Source organism: Bos indicus, chromosome 11 (assembly GCF_029378745.1).
Source record: "Bos indicus isolate NIAB-ARS_2022 breed Sahiwal x Tharparkar chromosome 11, NIAB-ARS_B.indTharparkar_mat_pri_1.0, whole genome shotgun sequence".
Classification (NCBI taxonomy): domain Eukaryota; kingdom Metazoa; phylum Chordata; class Mammalia; order Artiodactyla; family Bovidae; genus Bos; species Bos indicus.
Genome location: NC_091770.1, coordinates 36,543,683 through 36,570,363, shown reverse-complemented (window position 1 = coordinate 36,570,363; position 26,681 = coordinate 36,543,683). Strand labels below are relative to the sequence as shown.

The 26,681-nt window shown below is 37.9% G+C and overlaps 1 protein-coding gene across 9 annotated transcripts in view; it reads right to left on the bottom strand.

Annotated features, from left to right (window-relative positions):
- Positions 1–26,681, bottom strand: part of ACYP2 (acylphosphatase 2) — a 179,633-nt gene that overhangs the window by 141,825 nt on the left and 11,127 nt on the right. For 8 of the 9 annotated variants that reach the window (XM_070798659.1, XM_070798660.1, XM_070798661.1 and 5 more), the window contains exons 2-3: positions 21,917–21,933; positions 20,139–20,248 (exon numbers count right to left, since the gene is read on the bottom strand). In XM_070798659.1, the coding sequence (XP_070654760.1) occupies positions 20,139–20,248; positions 21,917–21,933 (127 nt within the window). Of the gene's footprint in view, positions 1–16,672; positions 19,955–20,138; positions 20,249–21,916; positions 21,934–26,681 lie in introns of those variants that run through there. The other variant, XM_019970146.2, reaches the window with a different exon arrangement.

Here is a 26,681-nt window from a genome sequence, read left to right as displayed (position 1 = left end):
CTCAAACTAAACACATTTAAAGTATATATATATATGTTATCAACTCTGTATTGAACCATAGAATCTTAGTTGGACAGATCTTTGAGGCCACCTGTACCAACTTAATGCTTCCCAGGTGGTGCAGTGGTAAAGAATCTGCTTGCCGATGCAGGAAATGCAGGAGACTTGGGTTTGAGCCCTCGGTTGGGAAGATCCCCTGGAAGAGGAAATGGCAATCCACTCCAATATTCTTGCCTGGAAAATTCCACGGAGGAGGAGGAAAAGTCCAGAGGAGCCCGGCAAGTTACAGTCCACTGGGTTGCGAAGAGTTGGACATGACTGAGTGACTGAGTACACACACTCACAGCACATACTACGTTACTATCCAATGAGTTAGATCTTCTGTAACACCCTTGACTCTTCTCTATACCAGGAGTCTGAAACACTTTCTGTTAAAGGCCTGATAGTAAACACCTGTTGTCCATCCAGTCTCTGTTGCAAATACTCATCGCTGCCTTTGTAGCACAAAAACAACAGCAGACAAAACCGGAACAAATGGACATGGCTGTGCCCCCAATAAACTTTTATTTATAAAACAGAGAGTAGACCAGATCTGGCCAGAAGGCCACATTATGCCAATGCCTGATAGAGATCCCTCCCAGTTACTGATAAAATTCCATTAGATACGTTTGACGCCTTCAGAGGAAAATTCTCTGCTGGGGTGATTGAAATAAGCAAATTCGCCCATTGCTATAAATAAATATTACCTTCTGAAACAACACAGAACATCTATCCTTTGCCTTGTATCAGTCCTCCAAGTACTTGAAGTAAACAATCACAATTCCCTCAAGTAGTACTTTCTTCAGTCTAAATACCCCCATGCCGTCAAGCATTCCTTCTATTATGACCCAGTTTTCCAGACCACGTGACCAACTGATCATCCTGTTGTATACATACCCGAGTCCATTACCCTTTGAAGTGCAGAGTAGAGATACATGACATATGGTTTTCAAAATACGCAGTAATCAAGATGGAATTTTAATTTTAGAATTTGGCTCACTGTCTCCAAATACAAATGTTTTTAGTTTCCTGGGGGTTTTGTTTCGACAAAATTACTATATAGTCTTTAAGAAAAATATATTTTGTGTAGATACGGCCAAAGGTTAATGCCCAGTGTCATAACTCTATATATTAATTTTAAATGATTACCAAGAAATAGAAAGTATTTTTTGTTTCATTTTAAAACCAAAAAAAGTGGGCTTAATAAAGCAATGAATTCGAAATAGTTCCTACACATCAAAAAATGTTGGCAGAACTTACCTCTACAATTGGAATCATAGTGCAATTTACAAAAGAAAACCATCAGTCATTTTTTCAGAGAAAATGAAACACAGAAGAGGAAGAAAAACACACACACAAACACACACATCTGCAGTGTGTCCTTGGATGTTTCTGGCCTGTTAGCAAGAACAGGACATGGTTGCTATAGTCAGAGCCAGGATAAACCTCTAAATGATGGTCCTTGTTTTATTTCACATTTCAATAACTTTGGAAGAAAACATATCCATGTTTTAAAAGACAATTTAGTTCTAATTTCCATGACTTATTATCATAGCATTCTAAAAAATGTTTTAATAACTAGAAAAAATAATTTCATATTTATATAGCTATAAATGTACTACATTTGGTCTGACTTTATCACCCATTTCTGTAACTTACTGTACTTTAATTTTTTGATCATTCAGTACCTTAAAAAGTATATTGCACATAGTAGATGCTAGAGGAGTAAATTCATTGTTTAAAGTATAAATATTTTTATTTGTACCAACATCACAATTTATGTTTGTTAAGTCTGATTTAAACTCTCTGGTGTCTGCTTCCTGCTTGCTTTATCATCACAAAAGCTCTCCCTGGGTAATCCCATCCATGTACAAGACTGCAAACACTATCCACATACAGATGACAACCAAATTTGTTTCTCCAGCCCAGTTTCTCTGCAGGGATGACCCACATATCTGAGAGCCTAGTGGCACTTCCACCTGGCAGTCCAACCGCCACTAAGACAGCGGGAGCAAAGATGGAATACCCTGGGTGATCTCATGAGTGTGTGCTGATTACTCATGAGGTGCCATGTGCTGTGCTCAGCGCTTCATACAGATTTTCTCACTTAATCTTCACAGTGCAGTTAAACATGGCATTTCCTTTTACCTGAAACCCCATTCAAATGATAGCATCCAAAATATGAAATATGTAACCAACATCATTCATTAACTACGTAGTACCCATCCCCTTGCCCTTCTTCCTGGACGAATTGGAACAACAATTTGTTCAGAGCATCAACATGTCAAACCAATTTCTTAGCCTTCTTTGCAGCAAGGAGTAACTATAGGACCATATGAGCCAGTCTGTTTTGGGAAGTTCAGGAAACAACACAATCCTTATCCTTTCCTTCCTTCCTCCTGACTTAATAATGGATATTATGTTCAGCTGCACTTTTTCATTTTTTTTACCATCAGGGAAAGGCCAAGAGAAGCACAGAGACACTAGCCTTCATATCACTGAGCTATTGAACCAAGGCCAGTAACCATCTACCTCCATACTTGTTATGAGAAAAATGAACTCCTGTATGTTACAACCATTTTCAGTATGGTTTTCTACCAACTTTGGGTTTTCTACAGCCCAAGTGTTTGCAGTGTGTTAGTTGCTCAGTTGTGTCTGACTCTGAGACCCCATGGACTGTTGCCCACCAGGCTCTTCCGTCCATTGGATTTCCTAGGCAAGCATACTGGAGTGGGTAGCCATTTCCTCCTCCAGAGAATTTTCCCAACCCAGGAATCAAACCAATGTCTCCTGCACTGCAGTCAGATTCTTTACTGTCTGAGGCACCTGGGAAGCAAAACCATCAGAAACAAGTTGACTTACTTCATAGAACCCATGGAAGACTGGGGATTTGGAGGCACCAAGGCACCAAAGTGCTTCACTCAATATGCCAACAAATTTGGAAAACTCAGCAGTGGCCACAGAACTGGAAAAGGTCAGTTTTCATTCCAATCCCAAAGAAGGGCAAAGCCAAAGAATGTTCAAACAACCACACAATTGCACTCATTTCAAATGCTGGCAATACTCAGAATCCTTCAAGCTAGGCTTCAGCAGTAGGTGAATCAAGAACTTCCAGATGTATAAGCTGGATTTAGAAAAGGCAGGAATCAGAGATTAAATTGCCAACATCCACTGGATCATAGAAAAAGCGAAAGAATTCCAGAAAAACATCTACTTCTGCTTTATTGACTACATTAAAGCCTTTGACTGTGTGGATCATAACAAACTGCAAAATTCTTTAGGAGGTGGGAATACCAGAACTCCTTACCTGCCTAAGAAACCTGTATGCAGATCAAGAGGCAACAGTTAGAACCAGACAGGGAACAACAGACTGGTTCAAAATTGGGAAAGGAGTACATCAAGGCTATATATTGTCATCCTGCTTATTTAACTTATATACAGGGTACATCATGTGAAATGCTGGGCTGGATGACTCACAAGCTGGAATCAAGATTTCTGGGAGAAATATCAACAACCTTAGCTATGCAGATGATACCACTTTAATGGCAGAAAGTGAAGAGGAACTAAAGAGCCTTTTGATGAAGGTGAAAGAGGAGAGTGAATAGGCTAGCTTAATATTTTACATTCAAAAACACTAACATCATGGCATCTGGTTCCATTACTTTATGGAAAATGTAAGAGTGGTGGAAGAGTGGAAACCATGACATATTTTCTTTTCTTGGGCTCCAAAATCACAGCAGATGGTGACTGCAGCCATCAAGTTAAAAAACATTTGTTCCTTGGAAGAAAAGCGATGACTAACTTAGTGTATTAAAAAGCAGAGACATCGCTTTGCCAACAAAAGTCCATATAGTCAAAGCTATTGATTTTTCCAGTAGTCATGTATGGATATGAGAGTTGGACCATAAAGGCTCAGCACCAAAGAACTGATGCTTTCAAACTGTAGTGCTGGAGAAGGCTCTTGAGAGTCCCGTGAACTGCAAGGAGATCAAACAGGTCAATCCTAAAGGAAATTAGTCCTAAATATTCACTGTAAAGACTGATGCTCAAGCTGAAGCTCTAATACTTTGGCTACCACATGTAAAGAGCTGACTCACTGGAAAAGACCCTGATGCTGGGAAAGATTGAGGGCAAGAGAAGAAGCGAGTGACAGAGGATGAGATGGTTGGGTGGCATCACTGACTCAACAGACATGAGTTTGAGCAATCTCCGAGAGACAGTGAAGGACTGGGAAGCCTGGCGTGCTGCAGTTCATGGGGCGGTTGACAGCCAGTCATGACTTAGAGATTAAACAACAATGACAAGGACTGCAGAAGACAAGACCTAAAGATTTAGCATTTGGAGCTCCCCAACAAAAAGCCAGCTCTCCATCAGTCACCACCATTCCTCAAGTCAACAAGTCTGCAATTACATGTTTGAAAATTTCCTTAAAAACCTGTTTATTCTTGGCTGTCTGTTCATATTTATGAGAAAGTCACTGAAATATAATTGTAGGGGAAGGCTGGATATGAAAGAGAGAAGCAAAACAATCAGAAAAAAAAAAGACAAGGAGGGGTGAAAGGAAAAAAAGAGAAACTTAGAGGAAACAAAAACAAAGCAAAAAGCAGAAGAAAACTGCAAAATCACATTTTCCTCAGAGAAATATGAAAAAAAAAAACAAACCCAAGAACAAGGCGCTCTGAAGTAGAACAACCAAAATATTGCAGCAGAAACAAACAAAATTAATGGAAGTTTGGAAGATGAAGTTGAGACAATTTCCCAGAAAATGAAATTTGGAGACTAGGTGAGAAAAGTCAAAAATTAGAGGATTAGGGCCACGTAGAAATCTCAAAAGACGAGAACCATGAAGTGAGAGAGAGGAACTTCCCTGGAGGTCAAGTGGTTAAAAATACGCCTTCTAATGCAGGGGACTTGGGTTCAATCCCTGGTCAGGGAACTAAGATCCCACATGCTGTGGGGCAGTTAAGCCTGCATACTGCAACAAATGAAGTCCACAACTAAAGAAAGCCTGCATGCCACAATGAAGACTCAGTGAAGCCAAAAAAAAAAAAGAAAATTTTAAACAGTGAGGGAGAAAGAAATTGTCAAAGGAAGACAATTCTTCTCTAAGAGTCCAACATCTAAAGTGGAATTAAAACATTCATGAAGGTAGATGACTGTGAAAATGCAGAAAAAGAGGAAGAAATTGAACATCTAAAAAGTTTTCTGATAGGAACAAACAGGTATGGCTCCCAAACCTTTGTATGAAAATGACATCAAATCTCTCAACACAAGAAGTCACGGAACTATGCCTTCATAGTTCTGAATGGAAGATGATTTGGGGCATAAGATTTTATAACTCCAACAACCGAGTATGAGGGCAGATGAAGGCAGGCAAGGACAAAAACTTTTTGTCTCTCAGGAACCTTTTGGGGGGAAGCATAGGAGAATTAGGTTTCAACAAAATAAGGGACTAAATCACTAAAATAAGGGACTAAAGGAATGAAAACACATGACTGAGGAAAAGAGAAACCCACTCTATGAAATGGGCAAGGCACTAAACACCAGAATGACTGCTGTTTAGGAAGAGAGGAAGACAAGCTTCTGGGGAAAAGTATAACTGATAGGTTATAAGATGCACTTGGACATTTGGAGGTAGATCTTCTCTGGGGGTTAGAAAAATAGTTTGATAGGTATATGGAGTTTCTTTTAGAGAAAAACAGTAAAGTGTTAGATTGAACAACATGAAATTTAAGTTTTGTAGTTCCAAATTTTGTCCAACATTGGCTATTTTATATGGTTCAATGTAACTTACAAGTAAGTAACATGATGCAGGAAATCTGCATCAAAAACTCTAACAATAACAAAAGAAAAGTTGGAGGAATATGTGAAATAAGAATGTCAGATATTGTTATTGAAACTCGGTAACAGACACACGGGGTTGGTTCATTGTCCTGTATATATCTGAACATCCCATAAGAAAAAGGAGTAAAAACAAAAGAAAGAAAGAAAATCATGACAACAGAAAACGTGCAAAAGTTCAATAATCTTTTAAACAGCTGGAGGGATTTCCACTTAGCAATGCTCAGATGAAATCCAGTTACGGGACCACTGGACACAAAGAAAATGTCAATGAAGGCCCATCTACACTAGACCGTCACTCACAGTGGGTCAGGCAATGTCAGGGATGTTTCCCATCCCCCATTCCATCCTTGAGAGCGTCCCAGGTGGCACAGTGGTAAAGAATCTGCCTGCCAATGCAGGAGACATGGATTTGATCCCTGGATGGGAAAGATCCCCTGGAGTAGGAAATAGCAAGCCACTCCAGTATTCTTGCCTTGAAAATCCCATGGACAGAGGAGCCTTGCGGGCTACAGTCCACAGAGTCTCAAAGAGTTGGACATAACTTAGCTACTGAGCATGACGGTGGCAATTCCACCCCTTCCTTTATGTCTTGACTCCAGTGATTCTAGGATTGCTCTGCACAACTTAACAGTACTGACAGCTTAGATCTAACGTTGAATAAGGCAATCATTTTTCACTGCCCATCAGTTTCCTCCCAGTCCATTTCTCTTCTTGTCCGAACCAGATTCCGGGATACATCATTCTATTCATACCCTGTAAATACCCTTAAGTCTTGGCTCTCTCATTTCTGGTCTTTGTAGCTAGCAACAACCAGACCTGGAATGAACCCTACCTCCTGCCTTCTCTGCATCTGTACACAGAGAACTAAATATTACTGGAGAAAATCACTTAAAGCAATTGACAGGCTTAATGTTATATTTATTATTGCAAATCATATACTGGCAAGTTTACTCTTGTTGCTGTTTTAAATGCAGCTACGTAACTTGAAACAAAGTGTAAAAAAAGAAAGAAAGTGTAAAACCAACAGCCAATCTCAAAATAAAGCAATGGATGCCAAAACACTGTCACGGCATCCACAAGGAACTGAAAAAATAAATGGCAAGTTAGAATTCTACTCACAGCAAAGATATTTTTCAAGAATGAAGGTAAAATAAAAAAACATGGAGACAAAAAAAATCTAAAACAGTTTTGAATCACCAGCAGGCCTAAATTAAAGAAAATACTAAAGAACATTCTTTTGCTGGAATGGAAATATTCCTACACAGATGCCCAGAGAATTTAGGAGGGAAAGGAGCAATAAAAATGGCAAATATATGGAAAAATCCCCCAAATACTGACTTTTAAAAATAATGTCTTATGAGATCTAAAATATAAAATTAAAATATACCACAAGAGCATGCCAATAAACAGGAAGCTAAATGGATGTAAAAGCTTCTATAGATCTAGCACGGTTGGAAAAGAGAATAAAGATACAAATTAATAACAAATTTTGACAAGTTATACTTGTATGTTGTATCTCCAGGGAAAGAACTAGTAAAAGAAATAGAATATACAACTTCTAAACTAATAGAGGAAAAAAAGTAGAATATTAAAAAACAGTCAATTCAAATGAAGGCTAGGAAGAGGAAACAACACAGAACTGATAAAGCAAGTGGAAAGGACATAGTAAGATACAAATTTAATTCTAAATATGTCAGTAATTCCATTAAACTTAAATGGACTAAATAGCCTAATTTAAAAACAAAGGCTATATGACTACATAAAGAAACAAAACTCAACAATATGCTGTTTACAATGGACACATATAAAACATAATGAGAAAGAAACATTGAAAATAAAACAATGGGAAAAATTCTTTGTGAATACATTTAGAAATTAAACCCATATAACTCTATTAATATCAGGCAAACACACACACACACAAAGTAACTTTAAGGCAAAAACATGATTAAAGATAGAAACACTTTACAATGATAAAAGGCTTAAGTCACCAGGAGACTACAAGTCTAAATTCGCACATGTCAAATATTGACAACATGTACTAAAAATACTATACATTTGTGTATATATAGTATTCTGTCAATTTATATATATATCAGTTTATATTTTTGTCAATATATTTATAAATATATCTACCAGAGAATATATATATGTGTGTGTGTGTGTGTGTGTGTGTGTGCATATATATATATATATATAAGTTTAGTTGCTCAGTCATGTCTGACTCTTTGCAACCCCAGGGACTGTAGCCTGCCAGGCACCTCTGTCCATGAAATTCTCCAGGCAAGAATATTGGAGTGGGTAGCCATTTCCTTTTCCGGGGGATCTTTCCGACCCCGGGATGGAAACTGGGACTCCTGCATTGCAGGCAGATTCTTTACACTCTGAGCCACCAGGTAAGCTCCAGTATACTAATATTTAAATATACGTAGTTTATGGGGTTGCAAGAGTCAGACATGACTGAGCAACTAAACAACAAAAGTAGTACCTACAAAAAAACTTATATCAAGTGTACTGTTTACAAGTAAAATGTTGAAAGTGTGATATCAGAAACAAGACATAGATGCCAGTAATCACTCCTGCTTCTGCTCAATATTGTACTTAAAGCCCTAATCAGTTTAGAGAGCAAAAAAAGAAATAAAATGTGAAAGAATAGGAAAGTAAAAAATAAAACTCTCATTATCCTCAGATGATAAATGTACAAAATTCAAAAGAATCTTCATGTAAATTATTGCAGTCAACAAGTAGGTCTAGAAAAGTCTCTGAAAATAAGGTAATACACAAAACTCAATTGTATTTCTATATATTAGCAACAAACATAAAAAATGCTTTAAAAGGTCACATTTATAATAGAATCAAAACTACCAAATACCTCAGGAGGAAATATGTAAGACCTTTATGCAGAAAATTATCATATACTATTGAGAGAATTAAAGAAAAAATAAATGAGAGATTTATCATATTTATGACATAAATTTTAACTAAATTTATCTAAAATTCAGTGCAATCCCAGTCAACAAGTTATTTTGTGGAACTTGATCTAAAACTTACATGGTAATGAAAGGCACTGAAATAGCCAACACAAAGTTGATGAAGCGTGAGTTAGAATAACTTGTCCACCAGATGCCAGGACTTAGGAGAAAGCTACAAAAACTAATATGGCAAGGCAGTGATGCAAAGATAGATAAATAGGCCAATGAAACTGAATAGAGAATCCTGAAACAGACCCATGCATATGACCCACGGACACTTGATCCAAGGTGATACTACAGGAGAAAGAGATTTCAGTTCAGTTCAGTTCAGTTCAGTCGCTCAGTCATGTCCGACTCTTTGCGACCCCATGAATCGCAGCACGCCAGGCCTCCCTGTCCATCACCAATTCCCAGAGTTCACCCAGACTCTCGTCCATCGAGTCAGTGATGCCATCCAGCCATCTCATCCTCTGTCGTCCCCTTCTCCTCCTGCCCACAATCCCTCCCAGCATCAGAGTCTTTTCCAATGAGTCAACTCTTCGCATGAGGTGGCCAAATTACTGGAGTTTCAGCTTTAGCATCATTCCTTCCAAAGAAATCCCAGGGCTGATCTCCTTCAGAATGGACTGGTTGGATCTCCTTGCAGTTCACGGAACTCTCAAGAGTCTTCTCCAACACCACAGTTCAAAAGCATCAATTCTTCAGCGCTCAGCCTTCTTCACAGTCCAACTCTCACATCCATACATGACCACAGGAAAAACCATAGCCTTGACTAGACGGACTTTTGTTGGCAAAGTAATGTCTCTGCTTTTGAATATGCTATCTAGGTTGGTCATAACTTTCCTTCCAAGGAGTGTCTTTTAATTTCATGGCTGAAGTCACCATCTGCAGTGATTTTGAAGCCCAGAAAAATAAAGTCTGACTGTTTCCACTATTTCCCCATCTATTTCCCATGAAGTGATGGGACTGGATGCCATGATCTTCGTTTTCTGAATGTTGAGCTTTAAGCCAACTGTTTCACTCTCCATTTTCACTTTCATCAAGAGGATTTTTAGTTCCTCTTCACTTTCTGCCATAAGGGTGGTGTCATCTGCATATCTGAGGTTATTGATATTTCTCCCGGCAATCTTGATTCCAGCTTGTGCTTCTTCCAGCCCAGAGTTTCTCATGATGTACTCTGCATATAAGTTAAATAAGCAGAGTGACAATATACAGCCTTGACATACTCCTTTTCCTATCTGGAACCAGTCTGTTGTTCCATGTCCAGTTCTAACTGCTGCTTCCTGACCTGCATACAGATTTCTCAAGAGGCAGATCAGGTGGTCTGGTATTCCCATCTCTTTCAGAATTTTCCAGTTTATTGTGATCCACACAGTCAAAGGCTTTGCATAGTCAATAAAGCAGAAATAGATGTTTTTCTGGAACTCTCTTGCTTTTTCCATGATCCAGCAGATGTTGGCAATTTGATCTCTGGTTCCTCTGCCTTTTCTAAAACCAGCTTGAACATTAGGAAGTTCACGGTTCACATATTGCTGAAGCCTGGCTTGGAGAATTTTGAGCATTACTTTACTAGCGTGTGAGATGAGTGCAATTGTGCGGTAGTTTGAGCATTCCTTGGCCTTGCCTTTCTTTGGTATTGGAATGAAAACTGACCTTTTCCAGTCCTGTGGCCACTGCTGAGTTTTCCAAATTTGCTGGCATATTGAGTGCAGCACTTTCATAGCATCATCTTTCAGGATTTGGAATAGCTCAACTGGAATTCTATCACCTCCACTAGCTTTGTTCATAGTGATGCTTTCTAAGGCCCACTTGACTTCACATTCCAGAATGTCCGGCTCTAGGTCAGTGATCACACCATCATGATTATCTGGGTCGTGAAGATCTTTCAACCCATACATTTATATATTATGCATTTTTCTATGTATGTGTTATAGGTGAAAGTCACTCAGCTGTGTCCACCTTTTTTGCAACCCATGGACAGTAGCCCCCAGGCTCCTCTGTGATGGGTTTTCTCCAGGCAAGGATACTGGAGTGGGTTGCCATGCCCTCCTCCAAGGGGTCTTCCTAACCCAGGGATCAAACCCAGGTCTCCTGCATTGCAGGCAGATTCTTTACCAACTGAGCTACCTGGGAAGCCCCTTGTATGTGTTACAGTTCACTATAAAAAAAAAAACAAAAACACACAAGCATATTGATGATTAAAAGTAATGATAGTAAAGTAATACAGAAGAATAAAATCGCTACAAACTACTATTACACTGCTGCTGCTGCTAAGTCGCTTCAGTCGTGTCCGACTCTGTGCGACCCTATAGATGGCAGCCCAGGCTCCCCTGTCCCTGGAATTCTCCAGGCAAGAGCACAGGAGTGGGTTGCCATTTCCTTCTCCAATGCATGAGAGTGAAAAGTGAAAGTGAAGTCGCTCAGTTGTGTCTGACTCTTAGCGACCCCACGGACTGCAGCCCACCAGGCTCCTCCGTCCATGGGATTTTCCAGGCAAGAGTACTGGAGTGGGTGGCCACTGCCTTCTCTGACTATTACACTAAATATAAAGAAACCAAGTTAGTGTATAACCAATTACACTAAATTTGAAGCACTGAATTCTACCACTCAAAGAGAAAAATTTTCAAAGTGTGTTAAACAACTAAACATAGCTCTATGTTGTTTATAAAAAGCACCCTTAAAATGATCAAGAAAGGATAAAAATACAAAGGTAAGCATAGAAGTACGAAAGAAATGTAAATTTAAAAGAAAGAAGGGGTAGCAAGGTAGAAATTAAAAGCATTAAAATGTATAAAGACAAGCAATACATAATGAAAAAGACACTGTTTATGAAGATGACACAAGTTATAAGTCTGTATGTATCAAACACAACAGCAAAAAATATGAAGAAAATTAAATTGCACTGATAATGATGAAAATAGTTATACAGAAAGAATTTGATACACTTCTTTCATGGGAATTCCTTGTCAATCCAGTGATTAAGACTCCACACTTTTACTGTCAAGGGCCTGGGTTTGATCCCTGTTCAGGAAACTAAAATCCCACAAGTCCCATGGTACGAAAAAAAAAAAATACAAATTTTTCACAATTAAATGGATTTAGTTGTCAAAGAATGGAATAATATAATCAACACATTCACAGATAAAGAGATAACTAGCTACCTACATAGATAGATAGACAGACATAGAGATATGAAATCTTTTCAGGTCTTTCTTACAGCCAGCATTGTTAGGTGTCTCCCTAACAGCCATTCCTGTCTTCCTCTTTAAAAAGATAATATTTATTTATTTATTGGCTGTATTGGGTCTTCACTGATGCTCGGCTTTTTCTAGTTGCGGTGAGCAGAGGCTACTCTTCATTGCAGTGCAGGGGTTCTCACTGCAGTGGCTTCTCTCGTTGCAGAGCACAGGCTCTAGGTACACGCGCTTCGGTAGTTGTGGCTCATGGGCTCTAGAGCACAGGCTCAGTAATTGTGGCGCACAGGCTCAGGTGCTCAAAGGCATGTAGAAATTTCCAGATTAGGGATTGAACCCATGTCTCCTGCATTGGCAGATGGATTCTTTACCACTGAACCACCAGGGAAGCTGTCTCTTCCTTCTTGATACCAAATCCTACTTTTTAGAAGGAAAGCTAAAAATGCTAAAGTGAAAGTGAAGTCGCTCAGTCGTTTCCGACTCTTAGTGACCCCATGGACTGCAGCCCACCAGGCTTCTCCATCCATGGGATTTTCTCGGCAAGAGTACTGGAGTGGGTTGCCATTTCCTTCTCCAAGGGAATCTTCTCAACCCAGGGATCAAACCCTGGTCTCCTGCACTGCAGGCAGACTCTTTACCACCTGAGCCACCAGGGAAGCTAGATAAAGATGCTAGATACTTCCCTAACACCACTTGCAGCCAGGGCACAGGCCTGAGACCTTGCTCTGTCCAGTGGGACCTGTAGGGAAATGTGCCAGGGTCTTTTAAGAATATTCTCTCTGAGAAGAGAGCATCACGTGATGAAAAAGCCTCACATGCCTTCTGCTTTGAATTGGTCCTGTGAGGATGCCAAGGACTTGCAGGAAGGCAGAAGAGATAGAAAGTTTGCAGGGTCCCAGAGAAACTGACCCCAGAACCCTAACATAATGGAGCCACTGAACCAGCTGTGGAACTACTACCTGCCCCAGTCTTTTTGGAAAGTAAGCAGAATCAGCCCCTTCATTAAACTACTTTTAATCAGATATTCTATCTCCTGCAGCCTACGGCATCCTAACTGGATCACCCATTCTAACTGATCTATCCAAAATAAATCATGTCATAAGAACGGTTTAACAATTTTTTAAAGTAGAGATCTTTTAGGCCCCATTCTCAGATCTTCAGCAAATAACAACAGACATATGTAATAAAAGGCAACTAAAAAACATAACCACTGGAGACTTAAAAAAACACATAAACTGAATGTCATTGGATATTTTCTCAGAGAAAATAAAACATGAAATTACAAACTATCCAGAAAACAATGAAAATAACACTTTTTAACAAAAACTATGGAACAACACAATGTGTTTAGGTGCGTGCTAAGTCGCTTCAGTCGTGTCCAACTCTGCAACCCTATGACTCTGCTAACCTATAGAAGCCTGCCAGGCTTCTTTGTCCATGGGGATTCTCCAGGCAAGAATACTGGAGTGGGTTGCCACACCCTCCTCCAGGGGATCTTCCTGATCCAGGGATCAAACCCGCATCTCTTTTGTCTCCTGCATTGGCAGGCGGGTTCTTTACCACTAGCGCCACAGAAATGCCTGCGTGCGTGCTTTAGTCACTTCAGTCGTGGCTGACTCTCTTTGTTCCCATAGATCGTGGCCTGCCAGGCTCCTCTGTCCATGGGATTCTCCAGGCGAGCACACTGGAGTGGGTTGCCATTTCCTTCTCCAGTGATAAGTAGGAAGTGAGTGAAGTGAGTGAAGTGAAGTCACTCAGTCGTGTCCGACTCTTTGTGACCCCGTGGACTGTAGCCTACCAGGCTCCTCCGTCCATGGGATTTTCCAGGCAAGAGTACTGGAGTGGGTTACAGAAATGCCTAATCACCATCATTAACCTAAAAAGACTAAAACTAAAGGCAACTGCCACTCATGTTGAAGACTTAGAGGCCAAGCAACAAAGAAGTAAAAAAGAGGGAATTAATAATAAAGATAAAGGTTGAAATTAAGGAAATGGAAAACCAAAAAAGTAGAAGTGATTAATAAGTCCAAAAACTGTTTTTTAAGATATACCAACAAAATAGAGAAATTTCTTCTGAGACTGATTAAAAATGAAAGTGAAAGTCACTCAGTCGTGTTGGACTCTTTGTGACCCATGGACTACACATTCCATGGAATTCTCTAGGTGAGAATACTGGAGTGGGTAGCTTTTCCCTTCTCCAAGGGATCTTCTCAACCTAGTAATCGAACCGGGGTCTCCTGCATTGCAGGTGGATTCTTTACCAACTGAGCTATCAGGGAAGCCCAAAGAAAAATGAGGAGAGAATAAAACTTTACAAGATTAGGAATTTTCGAAGGAGATATAAACACAGATACAAAAAAGATTTTTAAAATTATAAAATCTATGACCACAAACTTGAAATCCTAGAACAACTGGATAGTTCTCTAGCAAGATATAAATGAATCTGGGAACAAGTGGCAAACCCAAATACACCAACTACAATAGATTGGAAAGGCCTATTATTAAGAAGGAACTAAGACTGAGTGATTTCAGCTAACCTAACAACAGTAATTCAGCATTATTTAAATTATCTTAGAATGAATGAAAAGGGAAACGTAATACATTTCATGAGTCAGCAAAATTTTTAACACCAAAACCTGATACGGTAACCACCCTACACCAAAAAAAGGAAACTATAATATTACTTTTTAAGTTACAGATGAAAAATTTCCAAATAAAACATTGGGAAGCAGTATTTAGGAATGACTCAAGACAATAACACAATATGACCAACCAGAGCTTCATTCAAGGAATACAAGAGTGAAAGTCAATGTAATGAAGTATATTTACCAAAAATCAACAGCACACATCAATATGCTTAGTGAAAAAAGAAAACCATTTTGAATAAAATCGGAAATCAGACAGGAATGCTTGCTATGGCTATTATTATTTAACACTGTCATGAGGAGGTCTGGAAAATGAAATAAACACTGGAAAAATGATATACTATTTTTGCTAATTACAGAACTGTATACTTAGGAAATCCAATAGACTGTAGTTTACAAAAAAAAAAAAACCAGCAAACAGTCATATCTGGTAAAATTAACAAGAATATTTGATAAGGTAACTCTATGATACAAAATAAATTTACAAACATCATTAGGCTTTTCATATTCTGGCATAAACACCCAGAAACAAAAATGGGGAAAATATTCCATGCACAATAGTGAAACAAGCAATATAATATTGTTACAGACTGAATGTATCCTCCCCAATTCACAGGTTAATAACTTCATTTCCAATGTGACAGTATCTGGAGGTGGGGCCTTTGAGAGGTAATTAGGTCATGAGGGTAGAACCCAAATAAATTAGATTAGTGTCCTGATAAGAACAGGCCAGAGAGTTAGCTAGCTTTCTTTGTGCCAGTGGAAGGCAACAGTGAGAAATCAACTGTCTGCAACCCAGAAGAGCGCTCTCACCAGAACCCAACCATGCCTACACCCTGATCTTGCACTTCCAGCCTCCATGACTCTGAGAATTTCTGTTGTTTATAAACCACCCAGTCTAGATGTTTTGTTATAGCAGCCCAAACTGACTAAGACAAAGAGGAATAAACTCTGTAAGAAAAGCATAAAACCTATATGATGACAACCATAAAATCACACTGAAGGGTAAATTTTAAAATCTGAGCGTATGAAAAGATATCTATATTCTTTTTTATATATAATTAAATTTATTTTTTTAACTTATTTCTTTTCAATCCAAGGATAGTTGCTCTACAACATTGTGTTGGTTTCTGCCAAACATCAACATGAATCAGCCATAGGTAGATATCCATATTCTTAGATGGAAAGATTTAACATCAATTCTCTTAATATCATAAAAAATGTGCAATTAAAAAGCAAGTAAGATATGGGCTCCTAAAAGGGAAAAGAGACATTAGGTATTATAAAAGCTGAGGAAGTTAGAATAAACTATGGACTCTACTTAATACCAGTGCATCAGTACTGGCTCATTAATTGTAATATATTTATCATACTAATATAAAAGGTAAATGGGGAACATGTGAGGAGTACACAGAAACCCTCTGTACTATCTTCACAATTTTTCTGTAAATCTAAAACTGTTTTTAAAAATAAAGTTTTATTTAAAAAAGATTTGTTAAGACAACTAAGTCTTTTTTACAAAAACCTATTCTAATTAAATGGATAAAAGCATCTAAAAGTTTAGAGAGAAAATAAATGCCTAAGAAAGCAAAAAAAGAATGAAAAAGAATAATGAAAGAAAATATACTATAAAGTCCCTGTAATTAAATCAATATGGAATATTAGTGTAAGAATAGATACATCAAGCTATACTTGGTCATCTGATGCAAAAAGCTGACTCACTGGAAAAGAACTTGATGCTGGGAAATATTGAGGGCAGAGGGGAAATGGGGTGACAGAGGATGAGATGGTTGGATGGCATCATCGACCCAAGGGACATGAGTTTGAGCAAACTCAGGGAGATAGTAAAGGATAGGGAAGCCTGGAGTAGTGCAGTCCATGGGGTCCCAAAGAATCAGACACGACTCAGCGACTGAACAACCACCACAACATCGAGATATATCAATCAGTGGACCAGAACAGAAGACCCAGAAAAAAATCCAGTTTATATGAGATTTTAATAAATGACAAGAATGTATTTCAATTCAATGGGGAAAGAGTGACTATTTAATAAATGGTGCTGGCACAACTGGTAAGCCATCTGGTAGAAAACAGTCTTCACTCTTATAAATAAAAAACAAATTCCAGATGGAATAGATGCCTATTGTAATAAATACAGCATTAAAAAATTAAAAGGAAAGCTAGGAAAAACACTTACAATCTGTTTTCTAAACCAGAAAGAAAAGACAGCCATATTTGAGTTTATAAAAATGAAAAACAATTTATGTGACAAAAGCTTTTATAAACAAAACTAATAGGCAAATAATAGATTTAGGAAAATACTTGAAAAAGAGATAAGAGATAATGAGTTAATAGTCGTCACCAATATACAAAATGCTCTTAAAAACTGGCAAGAGACAAACAATCCAGTGGGAAAATTGGTAAAAGATCGAAAATGGAATCTATGAGAATAAATCCACACTGCATGAAGATGCTCCAACTAACCAGCAATTAGAGACGTGCAAATTACAGTAAAAAAAAAAAAAAAAAAAATTCCTCCACACCCAATCAGATAAAAGAAAATTGAGAGAGCAACAACCGTCAACAGGATAAAGAAAAAAAAATTTGTTTACCGCTGTTCTGAAAAGCAGCTGGGCAAATATTTTTAAATTAAAAGTACACTGACACTTCAACCAACAAATCACACTCCTGGACATCAATCCCACAAAAACAAAATCACAAATAAAATGTTTATTACAACATTGTTCTTACTGCAGAAAAAAATAAAAAGTAACAAAATGAGTTCACACTATAAGGTAATAGATAACGACCCATTTATACTGTGGAATGTTAAGCAGCCATTAAAAAGAATGAATTAGTGGTATATCTTTGACTTGGAGGGATTCTCCTGGGAGTATTTTTAAATGATAAAGGCGAGATGCATAGAGGTGGATACACCGTGATCCCATTTTTAAACAGTAAACATTGAACAAAACCCCCAAAACATATGTGCACCTGAATGTGTGTGTGTGTGTGCAAGCACGTGTGTTGTGTGAATGTGAATTTGGAGACAAACATGGAAGGAAACACACAAGTTGCTAACAGAGATGACTGACAGTGTGGTGAGGAAGAAGGGTTTCTGGGGCTGAAAAGGAAAAATGGGCAGAATATATGCTATGATTACATTGATATTAAGGAAGGTAACGAAAAACTTGCTACAACATGGATTAGGGTACATCATGATTGGCATGAGTGTCCATCCTCCACATGGTCCCCATTCTCAAACTATTTCACAGTCATCTAGCATTTTCTCATTCATTGAACTAAAAAAAAATATTAGTTCTGCATGTCAGCGGTAAAGAATCTGTCTGCTAATGAGGTGGGTTCGATCCCTGGATTGGGAAGATCCCGTGAAGAAGAAAATGGCAACCCACTCCAGTATTCCTGCCTGGGAATTCTCATGGACAGAGGAGGCTGGCAGGCTACAGTCCAAATGGTCACAAAGAGTTGGACACAACTTAGCGAATAAACAACAATAACACAATGTAAGTATCATAGTCTTCTCATTTGTGCATTTTGTGACTACTGAAAAATATAATTTTTCCATTAAACATTACCCCACATGTTATCAAATTGAACTTTGGATCCCACTCTTCAAGTTGAGGTATGGTTTAAGCACAAATGCAAATATGTACTTATATATAAAGAAATTGGAAAAAATAAGGAGTTGGTAATTATATATTTCCTGATTGTTGAACATCCATATAGTAAAAAAAAAAAAAGTAGTAACAGAAAAATATGCATAAAGCTTCCTATTTCAGTAAAACAAGCAAAACCCTAATTATAAATGTACAATTAAATATATATTTTTTAATTTTATTTTATTTTTAAACTTTACATAATTGTATTAGTTTTGCCAAATATCAAAATGAATCCATCACAGGTATACATGTGCTCCCCATCCTGAACCCTCCTCCCTCCTCCCTCCCCATACCATCCCTCTGGGTCGTCCCAGTGCACTAGCCCCAAGCATCCAGTATCGTGCATTGAACCTGGACTGGCATCTCGTTTCATACATGATATTTTACATGTTTCAATGCCATTCTCCCAAATCTTCCCACCCTCTCCCTCTCCCACAGAGTCCACTGGGCATACACACTGAGGAAACCAGAAGGGAAAGAGACACGTGTACCCCAATGTTCATCGCAGCACTGTTTATAATAGCCAGGACATGGAAGCAACCTAGATGTCCATCAGCAGATGAATGGATAAGAAAGCTGTGGTACATATACACAATGGAGTATTACTCAGTCATTAAAAAGAAAACATTTGAATCAGTTCTAATGAGGTGGATGAAACTGGAGCCTATTACACAGAGTGAAGTAAGCCAGAAAGAAAAACACCAATACAGTATACTAACGCATATATATGGAATTTAGAAAGATGATAACAATAACCCTGTGTACGAGACAGCAAAAGTGACGCTGATGTATGGAACAATTAAATATTTTAAGTGAAAAAGAAAGCTTCAGAAAGGATTCACAAAGTCAAGGGCCCAGGTTACATAAAAAGGAGGGAAGTAGAGGGGAGGGGGCGATTACTAGCTTTGCTTTTATACCTGTACGCATTTTATTAGTTCATTTACTACAACAAGCAAAAAAGTATTGCTTTTGAAATCTAAAAATATTACGTAACTAAAACAAAAATAAATTGCAAACAACAAAATAAATTGGGTATTAATGAGTACCTATCTTATAAGATCTATTGTGTAGATTAAATGAGATAACCCATGTAAAGTATTTAGCATATTACCTAATATGTTGCAAATGCTCAATAAATAGGAGCTATACTACAAAGAGCAGTGAAAATCAGGAAACTGAAACGATAAGGTCTCTGAAAATGACATTGTGTGCACAAGACACTTTTCCTCTATGACTGAATCTGATGCCCTTTGCACTCCAAGGACTCTTACTATAGTAACTATACAGCTCATCAAACATAACTTTAATTGACAGTACAAATAAAATTACAATTAGACAAATAAGATAATTAAATAATACAAAGGAAATGGCAACCTTTTTGCCTTGCAGGTTCTTTAAGAACTTCAAGAATCATTCAGAAGCACTACACTCCTGCTCCTGTCACAACCACTTAAGATGAGAAATACTTGACCCTGGATGTCTCCCTTGGATGATAGGAGACTGACAGAACACAGTTCATACAGATTGGAGAATGATGCTACAGTCTTTTCTGAGGGTCTGCCCAAGTGGGAAATCCATTCCTGAAAGTAGAAATTCCACTCTCAACTCTAAGAATTTCTTTGCTGGTCTGCATCAAAACATGTTAGTTTAGTTAGTTTCGTTCTACAAACGAAAATTGGTCCATCAATTCTATTCTTATTGTCCAACCAAACACTGAAGTAAGTTCATAAATCACACGAATGTGTTACTAGTCTTATTACTTACATGGAATTGACTTTCTCTTCAGGGCCTTGCACTTGGCCTGTCACAGTGCCTTTGCTGGTATTCTTCACCCAGCCAACCACTCCAATTTTCCTAGCCTCATCTTCAGTGTACTGGTTTCAGGAGAAAACAAGAGAGACAAAGTTCAGCGTCACACTTGATCCTAACTTTCAAAAAAGTATGGTCACAAAAAAGCTGATTATTTTTTTTTCTAAAATATAGTCTATGCCAAAAATTATGTAGCTAACCTCTGGTAATACCTACATTTACAAGAACCTTCATTTAAATGGTTTTTGTCTTGTTTTGCTAAATTCCACATTCAGTAAAGACAAGCATGTTGTGAGAAAATAAACTGATGGTGGGAATTATTTCAGAAAACAATATCCATGATTCTTTTGGAATCCATAAAACTCAGTTGCATTGCTCTCACAATCTCCTAATGCTAAGCTACTCTGTCAATCTGGGTTCCAAATGATGATCACTCCAAGATACTCAATCACTGAGGAAAAATATCTAGTTACAATCAATACAAAGTACTGAAAGAGAAGATTCCGACGTTTTCTCTTGACTCTGTACTTGCCAGAAATATTATAATTGTCTGAGTAAATTTATTTCTCCAATCATTCTTTTTTAAAGTTCTTTTTCCCAATTCCAAATTTAGTTATGCTACTGGCACATGAAAACACAGAAACATTCTGATTTTGAATTACTTTAACTACACCACAACAAAATTCTGTGGAACCAGTCTACTAGCACTTTTTAGAAACATGTTTTTCTCCTCTTTGGAGGCCAGAGTGACCAAGAGCTGTGCATTTTGTATGCCCAACTAAATGAAGCAATACAAATCAAGATGATTCAGCTAGGATTGCTTAAGGGCTGGTTCTGAAAATAAGTCTTCCCAGAGAATAATGAAAAAGGAAACAATCTGAATTCTAGGGGAGGGTCTATCTCAAAACACAGAGACTCAACTTATGGCAACCTGTTCAAACTCTCAGAGGTTAGGAAAAATAGATATTCTTAAAGTATTTTAAAACAAGTAGATATTTTAAAATAAATATTTAAAGACAACAAGGGGTTTTAACTTAAAAAACCTAGGGGCTTCCCTGGTGGCTCAGACAGTAAAGAGTCTCCAGTGGAAGACTCAGGTTCTACCCCTGGGTCAGGAAGATCCCCTGAAGAAGGGAATGGCTACCCACTCCAGTATTCTTGCCTGGAGAATTCCACAGACAAAGGAGCCTAGTGGGCTCACAAAGTGTGGGGTCACAAAGAGTCGGACACAACTGAGCGACTACCACTTTCTTTCACCTCGGAGTCACTTCCTTATTCAATGGGCATTTTTCATTCTGCATTTCAAGATGTGTATCCTTGTTCGGAGAGATTCTTCCATCCAGGACAAGTGGAAGATCCCACAATTTGTATTAAACATGTGTGTGTGTTTGCTCAGTCACTTCAGCATTAAGCATATATAACCAAAATGTTTAACTGGATCACCCCCAGAGAGGTACTTTTGAAATCCACAGAAATATTAATGAAAAACTAGGAAGGCTGTAATGGACTGCCAGTTTGTAACTAGTCTATTTTTTAATAGACTGCTTTTAAAAGACAGTCTTCATAAAAATCTCAGCCAGTAATTTGAAAGAAATACAAATATTTCTTCATTTGCGGCCAAGGATAAGATTAGAACTAAGTATATAGATAACTGCTCTGTCTCTGTAACTAGAAATAACAGTGGAGGGAAGGCAGAGATGGCAGAAGATAATAAACAGATTGTACTGACTTACCATCCTGAAGCAAACACCTGTATGAAAGAAAGATGAAAAAAAGAAAAAGAAAGAAAGATGAGAAGAAATGTTAGTTTGTCTACCTTTAAAAAATTTATATATTTCCTGACTTAGCTTTCTAGTTTATTAAACAGTAAGTAAATGAAATAAACAAAACCTTTAATATCTGAATGCCTTCAGAAAGTGCTTTTTAAAAAAATTCTTTCCTTTTAAAACAAAAAGAGAAAAGGAAGACTATTTTGGAGAAAAAGAACAATGTTCTGAAACCAAAGTACAATGAAATGCCAAACTGCATATCATTCTATTAAAGTGCTAAATAAAACCAAATAATTACTACAAGAAGAGTTGAGTATGCCGGCATAAAGTTTACCCACCCTCAGCTTTTAGAATGATCTCCTTAAATGCAAGGACTAAATTCCAGTTTACATATAATAAAACATTTCTATTTTAATTCCACATTCTGGAAAAGACAAAACTACAGAGACAAGACACCGATCTGTGATTGCCAAGGGCCAGGAGTGAGGAGAAGAGGGGTGCCAGAAAGGAGCACGAGGGAACTTTCGGGGGTGATTGGACTGTTTTATATCTCAGCTGCGCTGATGGTGCTTACATGACTTATTCATCTATGAAAATTCATTCAACTGTATACTAAAAAGGGTAAATCTTACTGAATGTAAATTATACCTCAATTATTAAAAATTAGGAAAATTATTGGCAAATCACAGGGGATAGATCAAATCCATTTCAGAGAGGTCCATTGCTTTTCCAAACAGCAATTGAGCCTGGTTAAAATGATACAGAAGATGAGATCAGTGGCTTAGATAATTGTATATAGTTTTGTAAGCGGATTTATAACAAGGAGTATTATTTGTTTCCTGAGGGGAGTGTACTGTGGTACCAGATGAATATGAAAGAAAAGAGTAGTGGTGCAATAAAGACTGAGTAGTATCATAAATGAAATGTTTATGGGGCTATAAAAAAGATTTTAAAAGAAACCTATAAAATGTGGAGGAATGATGAGTGAAGAATACTGATTTGAAGGAGAATCAGAAAGGCAATCTATTATATAGATGGAGGGAAAGACACAAGTTAGTAGATATATTTAAAAAGAATGGGTAAAAAACTCAAGAGAAACTTCTGGTCAACCAGACCATGTAAAATAGAGAAACAAAACAGGCAGAACTGTGGAGAAGCATGCAGTCATTGCATCCTAAGAGAGAGGGGATCCCAGAAGATGCTGACTGAGCAGAGTTGAAGGTTTGGGTCCAGGCATATTGTGCGTATCCCTTCTGAGTTTCTCAACAGTGAACAGTCCCAAATAACGTTAGCGCTAAGAAAAGAAAGCACATGCAACTAAAGTAAACAGAATCTGGAAACACAGCCCAGCTCTTTCCTACTCAAAGAGTGGTCCAGGAACCAGAGGCCATAGCATCCATCACCTGAGAGGACTTTTAGAAAAATCACTTTCTCAGGCTTCTCCCCAGAACTAAAGAAACAGAAACTCTGCAGGTTGCATCCAGGAATCCAGTTTCAACATGCTCTCCAGGTAATTCCTCTGCCCGATACAGTTTAGAGGTTGCTGCTGCTGCTGCTAAGTCACTTCAGTCGTGTCCAACTCTGTGCGACCCCAAAGACAGCAGCCCACCAGGCTCCCCCGTCTCTGGGATTCTCCAGGCAAGAACACTGGAGTGGGTTGCCATTTCCTTCTCCAATGCATGAAAGTGTAAAGAGGTTAGCTCCGCCTTAAAGGAAGGTCTGGGAAAGGCTTGAAAAGGATTTATATTGCTGGTAAGGAATTGTATCACAAAGGGGAAAACTTCAACCTTGCAGAGTACTGCGGATCTGATGCGTTCCCCACTAATGTTGTTCAAATTCGTGTTGGTAATAAATCATATACCTGCATATCAACATTGCTTCAGCTACTTCACAATGCAACACTACATAGAAGAAACTACAGACAAAGAAAAGGCAAGAAATCCCTGTGCTGTACTCTAACTGGACATGGTGTTGGAGCAGAGCAGGCATAATCTATCACTCAGGTTGCTCGCTCCACCCTTAACCTCTTACTGCCAGAAACACAGGAGCTGCCAGAAAGGGAGTAACAACAAGCTGCCCATTCCCAAGCCCCACCCCACCCCACCCCACCCCCACTCCTGGTGAAGAGCTACATCCTTTCAACATTTATGAATCCCCAGCAGCCTTTCCACCAGCTATCTGTAAACAGATGACAAAAAGGCCATTTTCTTAAGGTGAGAGGGTTTGAGGAATTTTTCTAAGAGGTATCCAACACAGTGCAAGGTGAAGGAAATTACCTACTCTAGTCTGTTAATGAAATAGTCTTTTCACACAAATAATGTAAGAATTCGGCAACTCATAACAGGCACACTATTAGACATTCTAATTATCCACTTAACAAATATTCATTAATTGTCTAATTCTAAATGTGGAGAATGAGATGAGTAAATAAGATAGTCCCTGGCATCTAGGAGCTTACAGTCTATTGGGAAAGACAGACAAAACGGCAATTAAAATGTAGACCACAACAGATCCAAAATTTCAGTTATAAAATCATTAAGTACTAGAGACATAATATACAACATGATAAATATAATTAACATATAAAAGCCATGAAGAGAGTAAATCCTTAGAGTTCACATCATAAGGAAAAAAATCTTTTTCATTTAATTTTGCACCTATATGAGATGATGGGTATTCACTACTAAACTTACTATGATAATAATTTCATGATGTATATGTCACATCATTATGATGCATACCTTAAACTTATACAGTTGTTGTTGTTTAGTCTCTAAATCATGTCCAACTCTTTGCAGCTCCGTGGACTGTAGCATGCCAGGCTCTTCTGTCCATGGGATTTTCCAGGTAAGAATACTGGAGTGGGTTGCCATTTCCTTCTCCAGGGGATCTTCCTGACCCAGGGATCAAACCTCTGTCTCCTGCATTGGCAGGTGGATTCTTTACCACTGAGCCACCTGGGAAGCCCCCCAAAATGTATACAGTACTATCAACTATATTTCAATAAAAATGGGGGAAATTTTTTAATAAATAAAACAGAACAATTATGAGTTGTAAAATGCATAAGTCAGGATGCAAGTGGGAGTTCATAGGACAAACAAATGACAGTCCTTGGGTGATTTTAGGGAAGGCTTATTGAAAATATGCTTAAGAGTTGAGACTTGGATGATGAGCAAAATTTAGTATGATGAGACTGGAATAACATTACAAATGGAAGAACATGTGCCAAGTCCCAAAATCAAGTACATGGGTTATTTGGATACCATACATGGTCAAATATTCAAAATCATGTCATTGCACTCATTTTACCAATTATTTCTAGCCTCAAATTTCGTTTAAGATTTGCTAAAAAAAAGTTTCTGTTTTGACTGTTTCTAGAAAAATGGATAATAATGTCTTTACAGCCTAGTCCTAGTTATCCTAATCTCTCAACTGACCCACAGTAATGGCCCCCTACACTAGTCTCTTTACATCTAGCTCTGCCCTCCTACAGTCTAGTCTCCATAAAGCAGCCACAGTGGTTTTCTTTCCTTAAGTGAAATCACTGCTTCTACACCTTAAAACTCTCTGGTGGCTTCCCATTATACTCAAATATAGTCTGGTTACCACAGCCTCCAGGTCCCTTTCTAATCTTTGTCTCATCTATTAGGACTCTCCTTTGCTCATTCCATTCCAGCCAAATTTCTCTTTGTGCTCCTCAAAATGCCAAGCGTATTCCTGCCTCAGAGCCTTCGCATTTACTGTTCCCTCTGCCTGAAATGGTCTTCCCTCTGCTCTCCTCATAACTGGCTCCTTCTCATCGTTCATGTCTCTGCACCAATGTCATCTCCACAGAGAAATATTCCCTAACCAATTTCTCTATAACAGCAGTGCACCCCTATATGTTTCTGGGATATGCATAACACCAATTACCATATGATATTATTATGCATTTGTTTACTTTTTAAAATTTCCTGTCTACACTGTCAGTTATATTTGGGCCAAATTTTCTCTGTCTCACTCACCACTGTGTCCCCAACATCTAGACCAGACCTTTGCACATAGTTGTTGAATAAATGAAAACAACATAGTTGTTGAATGATAAAACAACTAGCTGATAAATATTTAAGTGAAATGTTTTATTGTTATTATTAACATTGCAAATATATATGCAACTATATTGATTAGAATTTAAATTTCATTTCAAAGTGATGATGATAAATTTACTGCACTCGAGGCTGGAAAAAAATTATAAGAATTCTGTGTTGATTCTAGTATAACTTTACTACTTTATCTAAAGGATTATATAGAGTGTTTGGTGTATGTGTCTGTGTATTTATATACTATATACTATAAAGGGTAGCAAAAAGTCACTAACTAATGCTTAAGTTGACAAATCAAGAAATACTAATATGAGTATGTTGCTTATAAATAACGGCTTAATGACCATAAAAATTGAAAAAAGAAATGTCTTAATTAGTTGTCTTATAGAACTTAAGAGGCCTTGGGACTAGGAGACTAAAGTAGGATATGGTGACTGTATTTGTAATCATGAATGGTAAGGGCACAAACACATTTATTAAACAAATCCTAATACAATAGAACTAAAGGACTGTCCTTTACATTTAAGAGAATTGTAGGCTAAGTTCATACTGCTTGACAAATTGGGTAGATAATACAAGTGTTACCCAATGCTTTAAGCAGTGGTTCAACTGAAAAAACATAAGACTGAGATAAATCATATATGAAA